Genomic DNA, 20,258 nt, shown 5'->3' on the forward strand with positions numbered 1-20,258 from the left:
TACAAAAATATGTTAATGCCCTTTATAAGACCACAACAGGCTGCACTGGCACAGACAAAATATTACACCTCCCCCGGTGTGCAGGACCGGTGCAAGGTTTCTCGGCACCCAAGGCAAAACTTCAAACTGAAAATAAAAACACTGATGCTGTGAAAAGGGCCTGATTCTGAGGTGGGAGTAAAGCAAAAAACAGCAAGTAACTGGGCACCTTGGCAATGTTGCACTGCAGGTGGGGCAGATTTAAAATGCTCAGAGATTTAGATTTGGTAGGGAGTGTCCAAACTCAATTATAAATTGAAGTGTAAAAATAAAACTGCCCAGTGTTTGTGTGCTACATGCAAAAGCATCCAGTATTTACCCTGCACACAAAGTAAATAAATAAATAGATAAATAAAAAAAATTAAAAAATGTACTTGCACTCCTTGCATGGTTTGTCAGGTGCAAAGTAACTTGCTCTTTTCTTGCTTTACTCCCAACTCAGAATCAGGCCCTTATTATTTTCTTTAAAATAAACACTCCGCTTTTGACAATGTATTACACACCTGAATGAAGGGGGGGTCCTCTTTGTGCTTCTAAATTTTAATCCATTGGGAATAGAATAAAACACTTGGACAACGGTGAGGTGTTACACTAGCTGCCAAAATGTAGATGACAGGCTAGTCCAGTGTTATGTTGTTTTTTTACTTTATTTTATCCCCATTGGATTGAAAACATGAAGACTGAAGAGGATCCCCTTGGATTCATGTGTGTAATAAATTAAAAATAGCGGGTGTGAAGGGTTGTGGTTATTTTAATAAAAAATTTTTGTTTTTTAACATTATTTTTTTGCTGGTACACTACACTACACTACAGTTCTCAGCAGGCCAACATGCTTTGGCTGCCTAGGGTATGCTGGAACTTGTAGTTGTGTGTAGAACACTAAAGTGACCCAGTTTTCGCTTTGATCGATTTCAATATTGGGGTTCAGCAGAATCATCAGCAGAATAGATCATGGTACAGTTTCTGTGTTTTCAGAATGATACTAGGAGGAGCAGAAGCTAATTATACTTTATTGTTGTTGAAGCATACCTATGTGCCGAAACATGGAGGAAGGAACATGAGGAAGTGGTGAGGAATGGACAGAACACAAGGAGAGCCACAGGAAAAGATCTCATCAAACTCATCTTCCTCATGATATTTCACCATCCTGTCATCACAGAGAAGCACAAACAACGACAGAACATACGTTATATCTTCATCCGTTTCAGTGCATGGGAATTCGCAGGTAGTGACCAACTCTGGGCTGGGCTGGTTACCACGCTCTGTGATGGCATTGAGAGATGCTTTGGATTGGCGCCCATTAGTGTTTATCGAGCAGTGGGCAGGAAAACCAAAATTATAGATGCTCCACTTAAACAGGAATGGGTTAGTAAGAAGTTTTTATGTATCCCACTTTGGCTTGCTACCTTGCTGGTCATCACCATTGGGATCACTGTGGGTGTTTTGATTCTCATATTTGGCTTTCCATTTGGTGATCCCAAAGGAGATATGCTTGCTGCTGCTGAAGGTGTCGGGGCAACCGTGGTTGGCATCTCGGCAGCAGGAATGATTAGAGTAGCTGTTATGGTGTTAAGAAATGCTGTTGTTACCCAGAAGGGGAAAGTGGCGCGAAAACTGAATCGGACAGACATGAGCTCTCAATTGGGTTTTATGAGCGATGTGAAGAGGGAGGTCAAGATAATCACTTGTTATCTCCAACTCATAGAGGTCTTCCAAAGGCAGAAAATTAGAGTCATCCTAGAGATTACAAACTTAGATAAATGCATGCCAGACAAAGTTGTAGGAGTATTGAATGCCATGAATATTCTTCTCTCTGATCCCAATGCTCCATTTATTTCCATCTTGGCCGTTGACCCCAGTATCATCGTGGAATGTGTTGAAAACTCTCAGATGTTAAAAGGCATGGCCAACAATGGCTATCAGTTTCTAAACCGGATCATAACCTTGCCATTTTCTATCCCCAAAATGGACTGTGAGACTAAATTATTCTTCCTGAGAAATATACTTGAGGGAAAGGGTGAGGTACTTCGAGAAATGGAGGAAGATGCCACAGTAGATTTTGAGATGCCAACTGAAAAAGATCAGCTCCTGCTTCGGCAACGAGCTGCCCCACACAATGATTTTGGTGTCAGTGACATTCCCTTGATTGTGACCAGTTCCAGTGAGCAGGGACAGTCCAACAGCTTTCTGCCAGATAAAGGACCAAAGACAAAAACCTTAATAGATGAAGCCTTCAGATACATGTTTGATGAGAGGATGAAAGATTATGTCACTGACAATGTTGTCCACATCAGGAGGGTGGTAAATACAATCACCATAACCATCAGACTAATGATTAGGGATGTGCCAAAAAAACAGATAAAGCCTCACAAGGTGACAGAGTGGGTGCTTCTGGCTACCCAATGGCCCTGCCGCCTCAGTTGGATATTGCAGTGCATTGAAGATGAACAACAGAGGAGATGCTTTGATGAACAAGATGCGGCTGGTGAATATTCTATATACTCCAGAACTTTACTCTGGGATGTTTTTGAAAAGTCCCTGGAAGAGCTGGATGCGATTAAGTCAAGCATCACACGTCTGCTGGAGCTGGACGGGGATCCAGAGATTTTCCATAAACTGTTATTTGACAACTTCACTGTGAAAGACGCTAACTTTTTTTTGCCATATACTGTCAATTTAGACTACTCCATTAAAAGACAAATGGAACTTCTACGAGGCAGTAATAACATGTGGGAATCAAAGAAGAGCAACAGACTGACCATGCTGTCTTTGCTGAACATGAGCATAGAGGAGGTCAGCAAAGAGGTAAGTCTGCACGGTTCTTACTATTTCTGACAACAATTCACAATGGTTTTTTATAGATATTCAAAAATGAAAACAAATTAATAATAAATAAATTAATAATAAATTAAAGTCAACATAGCATTAGTGCATCTTCTTTCATATCATATCTTACGTTTATTTCATTTATGACTTTTCAGTTTTTCCAAATTTTGTACACAAACATTGTGGGGCAGCGCGATTGCATAGATTTGTACACTTTAGAATGTGCATATAGTCGCAATCATGTTCCATTTGTATTTCACTTGCATTCTATTTACATTGGTCTTTCACAGTTGCATTCACTTAAGCCACGTATCCACTAGGCGATTAAAGTAAGCGATTGAATAATAATGACATCGTTATCGTTCAATCGCTCATTAATCGCTCACATATCGGGCATGAAAATTTCGAAAACGACCAGTGATGCATGCTCCCGCTAGTCGTTTTCGACATCAATAATCGCCTGAACATGTCGGTCAATCTGCCGATAACGACAGATTGGGCATGATCGGGGATGAGGGAGGGTGCCTGCACTGAACGACATATCGTTAAGTGTAGGCACTGCAGGGGAAGCAGAATGAATGTACGATTACAATGTTGTAATCGTACTATCAGCCCACTATCTACTAGTGGATACGCACCTTAATACTCAGGCCCATTGATTACACAAATTAACAATCTGTGACTTTTACCAAGAAGGACACAATGGGGTATATGTAATAGGTTGCGATTTTTGTGAACCAGCCCGATCTCGACAATTAAGCCTGTAGATTTAAATTGGAAATCATTGTATTTATTGCTGCTTTAAATCTACATTCCCCAATATGTCCAATGATCAAAATGTCTGGGAAGCAGACTCCCTCCTCACGTGTGTTCCTATCTCTGCTAAGCGCTGGTATGTGCAAGGTCTTCATACGTCTTTGCCCTTTACAGAATTTTCTTTATGTACAAAACCTTTCCAGTGTAATACACCTTCATGTCTCACATGCATTTTCCTTCTCCTCCTCTAGATGAGCAAGCTAGGTTTTCGGGAAGACAATCTTGAATTGTATCGACAGAAGATAAAAGAGCACAACCTGAATGGTAGAGCACTTGTCTACAGTGATAATAGTGAGATAAAAGATGTCCTGGGTATGGGCCTGGGAGACTGGACACTGTTCAGTGTATACTTCTTAGGAGTTCTTCCACCGCCTCCTGCTGCCCCTGCACCAACCCAAGTTTGTGCCAAGCAGGAGGCTCAAAAACTTGGTACTGGATCTAGGGAGAACCTCTTAAAAGGGAGCAAAATTTCTCTATACATCTCAAATGAAAATCTCTGACAAGTGAACAAAGCAACAGAAGACTCCTCTCCTGCTTTTCTCCCAACATTACCGACAGCCCTTGAATACTTAACATGTGAACTAATGTACTTTTGCTTGTACTGAAACCATGAGCTAAGACACATGTTCATGCCCCGGCGGAACACTGTGATATATATTAAAGACAATTATTTTTTTTTTTCTTTGGAAAATCTTTTTATTGACAACATTTTTCAATAAATTCACAAAATGTTCAGATACAGTATTAAACAGATATAATATAGAAAGTCCTCTACAAAGAGTTTGACATAAATGATCTTTATATGAATCGGATGTTACGTCTAGTGAGATACCAGACTCACCATGTTATATGAAACTGAATATAACATAGGTACACAATATAAAAACTGCAAACATGAATCCTCCGATAGGGTTGGAGGAGTCAGTATTATAGATTGTCAGGGTTGGACTGGCCCACAGGGGCACAGGGGAAATCCCCAGTGGGCCCCACTGCATGAGGGCTCCACCACTTGCTCTAATGTCAGGTTTCAGACTGCACTTGAATTATACATTGTTACTCTTTTAGAAGGTCAGAAACATGATCTCTAATGTCTTTCCAAGCATGTGGGGCTGGCCTCATCCCTTGTGGTAACTGATCACTCCCAAAAGCATGGGCCCCACCACTGCAATCTCCCGGTGGGCCCTTCATGCTCCAGTCCAACACTGTAGATGGTATCTGCACAACAAAGAATTTCAGGTGAGTTAGACCCAAATTGAGGACCATAATTGAGTTTCATAAGCCTACAGAGAATGGGGAACATATACGAGACAAGACAAAGGTATGACACAAAGGAGGAGGAGGGAGGGACATAGGGATAAGAATAAGACTGACATTTTACAATAGCATTAGCAGGAAGTTTAGTCTGATAAGTAAATGAGAATGTTTTTTTTTTTTTATTTAAACATATATTTTACCATATGAACACATGGTGGCATACACCGGAAGAGAAGAACAAGATAGTATAGCGTTATTGCTCTCTGTGTAAATAGATAGTTACTTATCTAATAATAATCTTCTATGAAGAAACCAATCTGTGGAGTGGAATACTTTAAAAATATGATCTTGTGTCTGGAAATTTAAAGTATCTATATTTATAAGCCCCATTTCTTATAAAATGTAACAACCCCATTCTCAATGTCCGGGATAGCGGATCTCCTGTCAAAGTATAAAATTTGAAAAACCTTCTGATTCACTTCATTGAGGGACGGAGTAGAAGAAGATACTAAATGTTTAAGTATTATTATTTTAGCTATGGTTAGAATAATCGTCAGAAGAGGAATCAGAGTCTTCTTTCTAGATCCTAGCTCCCAATTTTTAAAATTGGAACAAAGACAAGCTAGCCAATTCAAGGTGAAGACGGAATGAAAAACAAGAATTTTTTTGATCCAAAATTTTCACATTTTATAACAATCCCAAAAACAGTGGAGAAACAGAGCATTGTTCATATGGCATTTTATACATTGACCAGATTCTGAAGAGACCATATGTTTCCGCTGAGCAGGGGTCATATAAGCTTTAAATATAACTCATGTATGCACTTCTTGAAGAAGGGGTGAGAATGGGCAGCCCTGCCTTGTTCCTTTATGAATGGAGAATAATTGGGATGTATACCCATTACATACTATGTGGGTGTCACGTCTGAAACTGGAGAAGAGGACGTGGTGGGCCTCAGTTGGGGAAAGAAACGGAGATGAGGGGACTGGATGTATGTTCTCCTCATCCACAGGTCTTGAGTGTTGGCGAGACCTGGGCAAAGGTGCGGAGTCTAACCCACAGGATGGTTTTCGCCAGTGACCCCCCCAATTGGGATATGGGCTTAGCTGCACCCCGTGAGCAGGTCGCAGTCCTTTGACCAGGTACCCAAGCCCTGCAGGGATAGAGACACTACACCCGTGGCCCAGCGAGGATATGCCTGTTAGGCACAACCCAGTCCCTGAAAATACTGTATAGACAACAACTTGACATGAGGATCAAAAATGTCAGTAAGGCTTTCAAAGTGGGAAGCGACTCACGGTTACTTGAGACGTCACCAGAGATAGAAGGCACATGGGTAGAGGTGGTAAATGTTGTAGCACGGATGTCCACGGGAGACGTGAGGCACAGAGGTAAAGGTGGTATCACTGCTGCACGGGTACTCACCAGAGACGTAAAGGCACACAGGAAAAGGTAGTAACACTGCTGCACGAGTATTCACCAGAGATGTTAAGGCACACAGGTAAAGGTAGTAACACTGCTGCACGGGTATTCACCAGAGATGTTAAGGCACACAGGTAAAGGTAATAACACTGCTGCTGTACGATGAATAGGAACCTGGACCGGGAACTCACTAAGGCACGCTAGGAGACAACCATTGTTCAGGCAATTTCTCATAACCTGGGGGACAGTTTTATACCCAGGGGAACCCTTAGACAGGTGCACAGCATCAGCTGGAAATGAACCAATCAGGAGGAAGGATCCAGTCACATGGGCCGACTGTCATGGCGGCGCCCATGTCCGGATTTGAGATGCCGGACACCAGCCCTCCAGGAAGCCACAGCAAGTGGGGAGAATCCTCAGCTTCTCCCCCGCCGTCGCGCAGGCCGACCGACCACCCAGGAAGAAAGGGGAAGCTGGTGGTGCGGTAAGCGGGCGCCAATCCCCGGCTGAGCCCTGACAGTACCCCCTCCTTTAAGGGTGGGCACTGAACACCCACCAGGCTTATCTGGGAATCGCCTATGAAAACTCTGGATTAGTCGCGGAGCGTGTACATCAGAGGCTCTGATCCAGGCCCTTTCCTCGGGGCCGTAGCCCTTCCAATCGATGAGATATTGAAGGGTGTGGAATCTGTGTCGGGAATCCAAGATCTTTTCCACCTCAAATTCAGTGCCTTGTAATGTCTTGACTTGAGGCAATTTAGGGGAACACTTCTGAAAACGATTGAGCACCAGGGGCCGTAAGAGAGAGACGTGAAAAGTATTTGAAATCTTCATTTGAGGGGGAAGTTCCAATTTATAAGTTACTGGACTGATTATCTTAATGATACGATATGGACCGATAAAACGCGGAGCAAGTTTCATGGACGGGACTCTTAAGTGGATATTTTTGGAAGATAACCAGACCCTGTCCCCGACTCTCAACAGGGGAACCGCCAAACGTTTCCTGTCCGCAAATTTTTTGTAATTCCTAGAAGATTGCTTTAGGGATAAGTGAATTTTATTCCATAGAACTGAGAAGGATTGAATCTCTTGATTCACAGCTGGAACATCTATAGAAGGAAGCTTCTGGAAATCTGGAACTCGTGGATGTCTACCAAAAACCGTAAAAAAAGGAGTGGATTTAGAGGAAGAATGAAATTTAAAGTTATGCGAAAACTCTGCCCATGGCAGGAGGTCCACCCAATCATCCTGGGAAGAAGACACAAAGAGCCTAATGAAGGTCTCCAGCTCTTGATTGACCCTTTCCATTTGGCCATTTGACTGTGGGTGGTAGGCTGAGGAAAAGTTCAGTTGATTCCACAGGTACTACACAGGGCTCTCCAGAATTTGGCTGTAAATTGAACACCTCGATCAGAGACTATTTCCCTGGGGAGACCGTGTAATCTGAAGATGTCTCGAATAAAAAATTTTGCCAATTGAGGAGCAGAAGGAAGGCCAACGAGCGGGATAAAATGTGCCATTTTAGAAAAGCGATCCACGACCACCCATACCGTGTTATGTCCCTTGCACCGAGGTAATTCGGAAATAAAATCCATTGAGATGTGGGTCCAAGGAGCAGTTGGGATAGACAAGGGATGAAGAGGACCAACCATCTGTCTACGCGGAGTTTTATGTTGGGCGCATTTGATACAAGAGCGGACAAACTCCGTGACATCCTTCTTCATGGTCGGCCACCAGTACGATTGAAGTAAAAACTGGTAGGTCTTGGTGATTCCAGTGTGACCTGCGAATAAGGATGCATGAGCCCAAACCAGCAATTTTTACGTAACTTAGGAGGTACAAAAATTTTCCCAGGTGGCAAGGACACTACTTGAGTAGGAGCAAATACAATTGGGTCAAAAATGGAACGAACTTGAGAACACTCCTCCTCCTCCAAATTAGTCATGAAGGAGCGAGATAATGCATCGGCCTTCTTGTTCAACACACCAGGACGAAACTGGAGTTTTAAATCAAACCTAGAAAAAAAAAGTGACCATTGCGCCTGTCTGGCATTTAACCGGTGTGCAGTTTGTAGATAGATCAGATTCTTATGGTCTGTAATAATTGTGACAGGAAATTTGGCCCCCTCCAGAAGATACCGCCATTCCTCTAAGGCTAGGCGCATGGCTAGAAGTTCTTGGTCGCCAATAATATAATTTCTCTCGGCGGGGGAAAATTTACGGGAGAAAAATCCACAAGGATGCATCTTCCCATCTTCAGCAGACTGAGATAATACCGCGCCTACTCCAACGGAGGATGCGTCCACCTCCACAATGAATGGTTTGTCTATTTGAGGCTGACAGAGAATGGGAGCTCGAGAAAAGGCATCTTTTAGGTTTTGAAAGGCTTGTACTGCTGGAACAGCCCATTTAGAAGGATTGGCTCCCTTCCTTGTGAGGGAGGTAATGGGTGCTACCAGTGTAGAAAAGTGTGCAATAAACCTCCTGTAATAGTTTGCGAATCCTAGAAAACGCTGAGTACCTTTTAATGACGTAGGCAGGGGCCATTCAGAGATTGCCTTTAGTTTATCAGGGTCCATCTGGAGAGTCCCCCCGGAGATAATATGGCCTAAAAAAGGTACTGAAGTTTGGTGAAACATACATTTGGAAAGTTTCCCGAAGAGGTGATGAGTGCGAAGGCGGAACAATACCTCCCGTACATGAAGACGATGACTCTGTAGATCTCTGGAAAAGATTAAAATATCATCGAGATAAATCACAACAAATTTATGAAGAATATCCCGGAAGACCTCATTGACATAACCTTGAAAAATAGCTGGTGCATTACAAAGACCGAAGGGCATTACGAGGTACTCAAAGTGTCCGTCTCTGGTATTGAACGCGGTCTTCCACTCGTCCCCGGTCTTAATTCGAATCAGATTATACGCACCACGTAGATCCAGCTTCGTGAAAACCTGAGCCCCTTGAACCTTGTCAAACAGTTCTGAAATTAAAGGTAGCGGGTATCGATTTTTTATGGTGATTTGATTCAACCCTCGATAATCTATACAGGGCCGGAGTCCACCATCCTTCTTCCTTACAAAAAAGAAACCTGCCCCTGCAGGAGAAGAAGAAGGCCGAATGAATCCTTTAGCAAGGTTTTCCTTAATGTATTCCTCCATGGCCGCGGTCTCAGGTACGGACAAAGGGTAAACACGGCCTTTCCCAGGAAGCAAATTAATGGCACAATCCCAAGGTCGATGCGGAGGCAGTTTATCTGCGGCTTGTTCACAAAATACGTCAGCGAAGTCTTGATAAGCCTCGGGCAAGCCCGGCTGGGGGGGATGTTTAGAAGACTCTGGTCGAAGGGACTTCTTAGCCGAGTTGGCAATCAACGCTTGGTTACATACTGGAACGACCTTGGTCAAACAATCTTGGAAACACTGTGAACCCCAGGATAGGATTTGCATAGCATCCCAGTTGAACACAGGATTGTGTTTTCTCAACCAGGGCAGCCCTAATACCAGCTCATAGGAGGATTCGGGTAACACAAAAAATTCCAGCATTTCATGATGTAGGCACCCAATTTGGACAGACACCGGATGAGAGAGTGAAGAAATGGGTAACCCCACCAGAGTTTTACCATCTAGACCAGACAGTAACAATTTATTAGGTAGGGAAACGACTGGAATACCCAAGGTGTGAATCTGTCTCTCTGCAATAAAATTACCAGCAGCACCAGAATCAATTAAAGCGTGAACCTTTCTTGTCCTGGACTTATGGGAAAGCGACACTACTAAAAGACTTTCGGATAATTGGGATGGCTTGAGAATAACCCCCAACTGAATGCTCCCTACTTCAGTCAGGGTTTCGCATTTCCCGCAAGTAAAGGACAATTCCTCAGAATGTGATTAGGTGCAGCGCAGTAGATACACAATTTATTTTGGAAGCGTCTATTGCGCTCTGCCGGGGTGAGTTTGGCTCTGTTGACCTGCATTGGTTCGTCTTCACTAGCTAGGGTGGGTATAGGCGGACTAACAGCTGAAGAGCGGACTGGTAGACGTTCACCTCTCCCCCTACTAGCCCATCTTTCCCGATGGCGAAGGTCAATTTTGATACAGAGAGAGATAACGTCAGCGAAGGATTCTGGCAAATCTCTGGAGGCAAGCTCATCTTTCATCCTCTCAGAGAGTCCATGAAGGAAGGACGCTTTAAGAGCTTCCTCGTTCCATTTTAATTCAGATGCCAGGGTCTGAAATTGGACTACATACTGCCCCACGGACCGTGTGCCCTGTCGCACTCGGAGGAGGTCAGAGGATGCAGAAGCAGACCGGCCTGGCTCGTCAAAAATTCTCTTAAATGCGGAAACAAATTCCTCGTAGGTAGATACGATGGGGTCGGCCCGTTCCCATAAAGGGGAGACCCAGTCTAAAGCTGCTCCTATCAATAATGAAATCACATATGCTACTTTGGCCCGAGACGTGGGAAAGTTCTGGGGAAGGCATTCGAATTGGATTTCACATTGGTTGATGAACCCGCGGCACCGCCTGGGGTCGCCATCAAACCTTTCTGGAGTGGCAAGCTGTAGTCGGGGTTTGGGAGTAGGAACCACCGGTGGAGGACCTGATGGAGAAGGTACAGGAACCGCAGGCGGGGGAACCGGGAGAATAGAAGCCAACGTGGTTTGGATCGAAACCAGTTGCCTCGAGAGCTCCTGTAAGTACTGAGCCACTTGTTGTTGTTGCGCCTCCTGGTTGTCCATCCGAGAGGTCAACTCTTGCAGAGACCCAGTACCTTGGGATCCTGCAGCCTCCATTGGGCCTGAACAAACTGTCACGTCTGAAACTGGAGAAGAGGACGTGGTGGGCCTCAGTTGGGGAAAGAAACGGAGACGAGGGGCCTGGATGTACGTTCTCCTCATCCACAGGTCTTGAGTGTTGGCGAGACCTGGGCAAAGGTGCGGAGTCTAACCCACAGGATGGTTTTCGCCAGTGACCCCCCCAATTGGGATATGGGCTTAGCTGCACCCCGTGAGCAGGTCACGGTCCTTTGACCAGGTACCCAAGCCCTGCAGGGATAGAGACACTACACCCGTGGCCCAGCGAGGATATGCCTGTTAGGCACAACCCAGTCCCTGAAAATACTGTATAGACAACAACTTGACACGAGGATCAAAAATGTCAGTAAGGCTTTCAAAGTGGGAAGCGACTCACGGTTACTTGAGACGTCACCAGAGATAGAAGGCACATGGGTAGAGGTGGTAAATGTTGTAGCACGGATGTCCACGGGAGACGTGAGGCACAGAGGTAAAGGTGGTATCACTGCTGCACGGGTATTCACCAGAGACGTAAAGGCACACAGGAAAAGGTAGTAACACTGCTGCACGGGTATTCACCAGAGATGTTAAGGCACACAGGTAAAGGTAGTAACACTGCTGCACGGGTATTCACCAGAGATGTTAAGGCACACAGGTAAAGGTAGTAACACTGCTGCTGTATGATGAATAGGAACCTGGACCAGGAACTCACTAAGGCACGCTAGGAGACAACCGTTGTTCAGGCAATTTCCCATAACCTGGGGGACAGTTTTATACCCAGGGGAACCCTTAGACAGGTGCACAGCATCAGCTGGAAATGAACCAATCAGGAGGAAGGATCCAGTCACATGGGCCGACTGTCATGGCGGCGCCCATGTCCGGATTTGAGATGCCGGACACCAGCCCTCCAGGAAGCCACAGCAAGTGGGGAGAATCCTCAGCTTCTCCCCCGCCGTCGCGCAGGCCGACCGACCACCCAGGAAGAAAGGGGAAGCCGGCGGTGCGGTAAGCGGGCGCCGATCCCCGGCTGAGCCCTGACAGTGGGATTAGGAACCGGAATATAAAGTTTGAATTATGTCGATGAAATGTTATGGGAGACCAAATTTATAGACAGTATTGAACAGGTGAGGCCAGAGAACAAGGACAAATGCCTTCTCGGCATCAAGTGAGATAATGAGGCTAGGGTCTGAAACTTGAGAGGATTTTAGATGTTGCATAATTCCCAAAACTTGTCTTACAATCACCACTGAGTGGCGATCATATATAAATCCTGATTAATCCCTATGTATTATACTAGGTAAGAAAAGCTTGAGTCTTTCTGATAATATTTTTGTTAAAATCTTATAATCCAGGTTTAAAAGAGAAATAGGCCTATATGAGCCTGGTATTGATAAATTGCGTCCTAACTTGGGCAAAACTTTTATGATAGCCATATTGAAGTAGAGTGTAAGAGATTTGTGTGATATAATATGATTAAAACTTTGCCCAGGATTTCACCTACATCTTGGGTGATAGGAGCTTGTAAAATTCTCCACTTAGACCATATGGTCCGGGAGCTTTAGCAGATTTGAGACCTTTTATTGCGATATTGACTTCCGTTAACGTAATTGGTGTAGAGATTGAGCCGTGTCAGATGATAGTTGAGGGTATGTGATGGTTTACCAAATATTAGGGTCAGATGTAGAGGACATAGACATGTTCCCTAAATCTAGAGAAGAGGAAGTGTGTGAATAGAGGTATATGTAAAAGTTACGCATGATATCAGTGATCTGGGAGTTAGATGAGGTAAATGAACCATCTATCATTTTTAGTTGACTAACTAGCATGGGAGATTGAGTCCCTTTTAGCAAATTAGTCAAAAGGCGACCTGTTTTATTGCCGAACTTGTGAAACATATGATTAATTAAAAACAAATATCGGTGTGTAGGAACTCATCAAAGTTATTTTTTTCAGTTTGGTAGTTGTGTTTATTAGTTTGTGATGGTCAGGATTTGTAGTTCTGGAAAGCGTTAGAGAGAGCAGATTTCCTTTCAATGTATCAGGAGGCATATTTTTTGTGTATGGAAGAAACATATGAAATTATGGCTCCCCTAATGACTGATTTGGCTGCTTGCCAGAAAAGAGGGGGGTCGGGAGAGGCATAGAATAGGTTATTAGTTTTGTAGTCTTCCCACACGGTTTCTAATCTAGGCTTGAATTTAGTAGAGTGAGCTAGGTGGGAGGGGAATCTCCATGAGGAATAAGGGCCCTTCTAAAGACAATTATTTTTAATAAAACTTAGGGCATTGGAGAAAATGAAGTAATTTGTGGAAGACAAACCTTTTAAAGGTGAGACCTATGACTGTATGGACTATACACTGGGAGTATTCCAAGAATGAATGTTTATGAAACTTTCCTGAGTCCTACTATTGCCACCTCAACTGCCAACGGTAGGACCCACATCATCTCTTCTGTCCAATTTCAGAGTATAAATGCAATAGTTGTTCTGATCCTTCTCAGCTGTTCTGACTAGCCTACGGCAGGCCCCACAACATCTCTTCCATGTCTGTCTGTCCCATCTCAAAGAATGAATGGAACAGCTGGTCCTGAAACTGTCCTATAGTGCTGGATTACCAAATAGGCAGAGTAGGAACCAGCCTATGGGCCCCGCGCCTTTTAGGGGCCCCGCGACAATGGATAAAAATAATGTTGATTTGATCTTGAAAGAAAATTACTGTCAAGCTTTCTTAATTGTTTCCAAAAGATAGAAAACAATGAATCAACTCAAAGAAACGAAAAAACTTGACATCAAAAACTCTATAGAGAAAATACTGTTGGTTGGTAAAATTAAAAACGTATTAAATAACTTGCGGGGGGGCCCGATATTTCAAATGCCTAGGGGCCCCAACAGGGTTTAATCCGGAACTGCTGTCCTAGTATATCTTGGTATGAAATGCATGACTGTAATGGGTGCCTTTCAAATGGGCCATTTTGTGAATGGGTACTTCTCTTTATAAAGAACTTTGAGGAGTAATGGTAGAAGAGACACCTGCATCAAGCGCATAAAGGCGTAAACTACAATTTATTTTATCTTGTAGCTTTATGTCTGTCTATAAATCTGTGTAGAGTTATACTCCATGGTACCTACCTCCTCTTACTAGCCCCCAGGTTTTGCCGAGTCCTCTTCATCCGAGTGTAGTGAGTAGTTACACAGAGAGGTGCCTCTGCTCAAGAAGACAGATGTGGAGCTGAAACACAGCACATTACAGCTGACCAACAGGCACCAGACTATATTGCAATTCACATAGAAAACCCAAGCAACCAATCAACTTGTAGCTAGCACTTTATAGAATATACTGTATAATTAATATCTACAATCTGATTGGATGCTATGGCCAACATCTCCACTCGTCCGCTTTAGAAGGTGTGATACATAGGACTGAAGTTTGTTTCTTTGCCTTCCATTACTAAATAACTTACCCAGCAGTGAGCACTGGGCCCGATTAAGAGTTGTACGTTATTCAGATATTCACCCAGTTGAGCGATTATCGGTGACCTGTGCATGCGTCCCAGCTACAAGGCGATTAAATTGCAGTTATGGTTGCAGTGAGGATTCGATCGCAAGCGATTGTTAAGAAATTGACATTTTGTGGCAGGTAACAGGGAGTGGCGGCTAAAGTAGAGGTGTGTTCTGCCCGTTTTTGGGATGTGGGTCCTGCAGCGCCTGTGATCCTGGATGCAGAGAACATGGCTCCAGCGTCTCAGGTACGGTGGCAATACTGCGCAACCACAGACTCATTCAGGCAGTCGATGTTTGCCTGACCAGTGCCCGATGCTATGTATGTGTATGCAGTTGCAGACAGCTACGAAGGCTCCGGTGGACGTCTCAGTACAAATTTCTGCGGCTGTTGCATTAGTATATTTTCGGCCAGCCACAAAAATCGCAGCTGTGGCAGCAATAGCGTACTGCCCAGAATCAGGACCACTGTTCACATATACAGAGTGCTGTCATCCTTGTAGCTTGTAATGGTAAAAAGATAAGAAGAGGAATTCATGAGAAAGTTTATTTACAAAAACTATTCACCCAAATATTACCAAAACAAAAAACACAGAAATCAGAAAGTAAGTCATCGAAAACCATTTGCACAAAACTCCCTGTATTTGTACAATTCCTTTACATAGCAATGCATTCTTTATATGACTAATTGCATCCTGTGTGGATTAGGGATCATACTTCCATTTGCAGGCATTTAACATTCAGTGTCCGGATCGTGGGCCTGATTCAGCTCTGGACGCTAGTGTTTGGCTTAATGCAGTTTTCTGATTATTGGAAAACTGTGCATGCGTAGGCCCTGTCCGACACATGTGCAGAACGAGTCCTGCAATCTCGCCGACAGTAAGACGCAGCAAGATTGACATGCTACTATGTTTGGGGGGGCAGAGTGGGGGCGTGCCTGGCAGCATTCCTGGAAATAGGGGTGTGTAGCCCCCGTTTTCTTCTAGTGCTGAAGCCAGGGTCTATGTCGGTGGATGCAGATATCCTGGGCTCACAGTTTGCCAGCCTGAGTAAACTGAAACTCACTCAGATTGGCTGGTGCTGCCACCATTGATGCAGGGTTGCCGACTTTCTGGCTGCCCCTTCCAGGAGGGGGCATCCAGATTGGCATCGCAGGTGGCCGTGGCCGGCATTTAGAAGTGGAGCGGGTGTGTGGCCACGTAATCACGTTATTGGCCTCACCCCCGCTACACAATGTCGAGATTACGCTAAATTCATTGTGAATCTCGTAACCACGCCCCCACCTGCTGCGGGGGATTGTCTTGTAATTGCCGGGGGGGCGGAGGGAAGGAAAGTATGTATTGATGGTCGCGATGGTGATCTGAGGCAACATTTACAGACGCTGCACTTAGATCGCTATTGCTATCTGCTGCCTATAGACACCTCCTGCAGTATTTTAATAGCTGTGCAATATATCCGGTCCTGAATCAGGCCTCTTATCTCACCAGTAAACACTGACACTTTCCAAAAAACGAAATAGATAAAAATATAGCAAACTGTAGGCCTGATTCAGAGATGTACGCTAACCCGATGGTTAGCGCACATCTCCGATGTGTCGCCCCTGTTTTTTGGGAGGGACGAGGCCAGGATCTGTGTGGGTGCACGCAGACTTACTGGCCTTAGAAGCAACCAGGATCCGGTCAGGCCGCAGTCTGGCCAAAGGGACAACAATCGAGACTGATGGTGATCCCAGGCTGCGACCTCGGTCACAGCGCTGCGATCACGCAGATGCAGCAAGGAGGTGTCTGACACCTCCTTCTGCATTTACAATGGATGTAATTGTGTGTGGTTGTGCAAATCCGTCAATCTGTGAATCAGAACGGAAATGGTTCAATTCAACATTGTGAGAAGTATAGGACTGGGACATCTACTGAACAGGGAGTTTCAAAAAGTTCCATGGAATCTCCAAAAATAATCTCACTGGTCTCTGAAACAGCCTAGATCACCTGAAAACCAATAAGATGAGAGACATTTCTTATAATATTTAATGGGGTCGGGGGACAGGGATGAACGACGACAGAGAAAGGAGTCTGTGAGGGACTTTGGCTATAATATTCAGGAAGCAAGAAAAAGTGGTCCCTATATAGGAGTGCATCTATTATTGCATAGAAATATTTAAAACTTAACCTTTATTAAAGTTTTCTAATAAACATACAATTCTAAACAAATTCAGCGAAATAAAATGGGTATAGATAAGTAAAGAGAGAAATATTAAAATAAATGCTATGATTATCACTATGTCTCGTTATTTATTATGTTGCTTATATAGAAAAATGCACTTATATCTTGCCAATAATTGTATTTGGCTCTGCACATACAGGAGCGTTAATGTATCAGGGAATTTGTTAGATTACAAATATCCCCACAGGTTTTCAGCAATGTATATAAAAAGAAACACTGTCTCATGAACCAACTCATAAACTCCTGAAACAATGTATCTAGATATTATTGAAACTTCTCAATTATTGCACATATTCAGCTCTGTGTAACTTATTAAATTCACAGTACTGTTTGTTTCAGTATTTATCTATGTATTCACTCTCATACAATACAAAATACTAGATGAGGGAACTCAATTTACTATTTTTATTGATTAAACGCTGCCGTTTGTACTGACAGCTGTTTAAAATGAGAGCTATACCCTGGTTATATGAATTGACAAAACTATTGCATACACCCTTTCATTACCAGCTCTGTATGACAACTAGTTAAATAGATTGCAGCAGGCTGCTTCATTCATACTATATTGAAGTAGTTTGTTAAATAGATGCTACAGCCGCAATCTATCAATAGTACAATACTAGTCCACCGCTATAATGTATATATTAACATCGCTCTGGTGTCAGTCTCCCACAGTGTTTGGTACAATATATGCTTTCACATGTTACATTCACCCTCTTAACAGTCCCGTATAATAACAGTACTGTTAGTGAGTAAGTTGAACCACTGCAGTGATGATTATATTCACAGCATGTCTCATATCATTACATCCCGGCTAGGTTAGGCATGTCAGCATCGCTTAAATACAAGCGCCCAGCCGAGGTCAATCAGTATGTCATGCGCTAATACGCGCTACAGTTCTATGGCTACTAATACATCTATAGCAACATATATATATTCATTTGAGCATAATTTAGACAATCACAGCTAAACGCCGACGTGCATTTCGCTGTAGCTTTTTCAAAAGAGACAAACCGACCGCTGCCTTTCCCGGTTCTTTTATAGGTTGAACCTCCAATCCCTGCATAGTATTGTTTTGAAAAAAATGCAGTCTATTTAATGATTGGTTATCCTATTGTTTATAGTGTTTCTATTTTATTCATTCTGTATTAGTATTATCCAGAGTCAGATAAATCTAAATTAAAGTTAATCACTAAACTTAAATATATATAAAGAAATAGAGAGATTCATGTTTTATGTTTCTAATTCAAATTTAATATGTAATATAATCAATAACCTATACAATATAAAAAATATAAAAAATATATCCTAAATAATTAGAATCCTATATATATTATTATAAATTATTAAATGATATAAATGAATAAACATATAATCATTTATTGTGAGAGCCACAATACAGTGAATAAATTCAATATTATATTAGTGTATCCTAAAATTGAGTAGTCTACTTCTATATATTATATTATAAACCAATTTTCTATATAGTATAAAATAAATATATGTAAATAAATAGTGCTTAATATTTAATTAATTCAATAATAAATATTACAGTGATTTAAATATTAATATTAATCTATAAATTAAAATAAACCGATGCGATGCTGACATGCCTAACCTAGCCGGGATGTAATGATATGAGACATGCTGTGAATATAATCATCACTGCAGTGGTTCAACTTACTCGCTAACAGTACTGTTATTATACAGGACTGTTAAGAGGGTGAATGTAACAAGTGAAAGCATATATTGTACCAAACACTGTGGGAGACTGACACCAGAGCGATGTTAATATATACATTATAGCGGTGGACTAGTATTGTACTATTGATAGATTGCGGCTGTAGCATCTATTTAACAAACTACTTCAATATAGTATGAATGAAGCAGCCTGCTGCAATCTATTTAACTAGTTGTCATACAGAGCTGGTAATGAAAGGGTATATGCAATAGTTTTGTCAATTCATATAACCAGGGTATAACTCTCATTTTAAACAGCTGTCAGTACAAACGGCAGCGTTTAATCAATAAAAATAGTAAATTGAGTTCCCTCATCTAGTATTTTGTATTGTATGAGAGTGAATACATAGATAAATACTGAAACAAACAGTACTGTGAATTTAATAAGTTACACAGAGCTGAATATGTGCAATAATTGAGAAGTTTCAATAATATCTAGATACATTGTTTCAGGAGTTTATGAGTTGGTTCATGAGACAGTGTTTCTTTTTATATACATTGCTGAAAACCTGTGGGGATATTTGTAATCTAACAAATTCCCTGATACATTAACGCTCCTGTATGTGCAGAGCCAAATACAATTATTGGCAAGATATAAGTGCATTTTTCTATATAAGCAACATAATAAATAACGAGACATAGTGATAATCATAGCATTTATTTTAATATTTCTCTCTTTACTTATCTATACCCATTTTATTTTGCTGAATTTGTTTAGAATTGTATGTTTATTAGAAAACTTTAATAAAGGTTAAGTTTTAAATATTTCTATGCAATAATAGATGCACTCCTATATAGGGACCACTTTTTCTTGCTTCCTGAATATTACTATTACAGGTCCTGGAGGAGCACCCCATAGTACCACATAGACTCAGTTGAGCCACATATGCACTAATAAGGGTTATATTGCATAAACTGACAAGTGATATTCTTTCTTTGGTGCGACCTTCTATTGTGTTGTTGTGAACTTTGGCTATAAATATTAATATGTATATTTACTAAAGTGCTGGTGTTTAGAAGTGGATTTGTTGCCCATAGCAACCAATCAGATTCTACTTTTCAATTATCTAGCACCTTCTAGAAGATAATAGCTCAAATATGATTGGTTGCTATGGGCAACAACTCCACTTCTAAAAACCCTCATTTTAATAAAGATAACCCTAATTGTGCATCATTTTTAATAAAGCAGTGTGTGTGTGTAAATTTGTGGACACTATCTCTCTATCATAAACACACACTGACACATTTCTTACATGCTGACTCAAGCGCATACATTTCCCATATATATAGTCCAGATTACATCCATTTAATATTAAGATAACTGCGAACAGATGATTCTATAGAATTATGTGAACATTGTAGAGCTATAAATTAGTTGCATTAGATGCTTATGGATGCAGATTGAATAAAATAGTTTTTTAAATAAATATGTTTTTTACCTATATATAATTGCGGAATTATTCACTCGTAGCACACGTCATCTCCGGGAAGAGTCTGATTAATCGTGAACATCGAGGGCCATCGGAGCTGCTCGCAGCGCTTGGGGTTGACCTAACCTACCCCAAGCACAGCGAGCAGTTCAGGCTAAAAGACAACCAAGTCACGTGTGCGATGACACTACTTTGCTAATTATGCACACCCTTTAAACGCTG

General features: G+C 42.2%; 1 protein-coding gene across 1 annotated transcript in view; it reads left to right on the forward strand.

The window, feature by feature from the left end:
* LOC148538547 (NTPase KAP family P-loop domain-containing protein 1-like) overlaps positions 1 to 4,229 on the forward strand; it is a 33,816-nt gene extending 29,587 nt beyond the window's left edge. The window contains exons 8-9 of the mRNA XM_088453078.1: positions 1,064 to 2,844; positions 3,873 to 4,229. Of these exons, the coding sequence (XP_088309204.1) occupies positions 1,064 to 2,844; positions 3,873 to 4,181 (2,090 nt within the window). The 3' untranslated portion in view covers positions 4,182 to 4,229. The remainder of the gene's footprint in view (positions 1 to 1,063; positions 2,845 to 3,872) is intronic.
* The last annotated feature ends 16,029 nt before the right edge of the window (positions 4,230 to 20,258 follow it).

Source organism: Taudactylus pleione, unplaced genomic scaffold, assembly GCF_031769625.1.
Source record: "Taudactylus pleione unplaced genomic scaffold, aTauple2 ptg000039l, whole genome shotgun sequence".
NCBI lineage: Eukaryota > Metazoa > Chordata > Amphibia > Anura > Myobatrachidae > Taudactylus > Taudactylus pleione.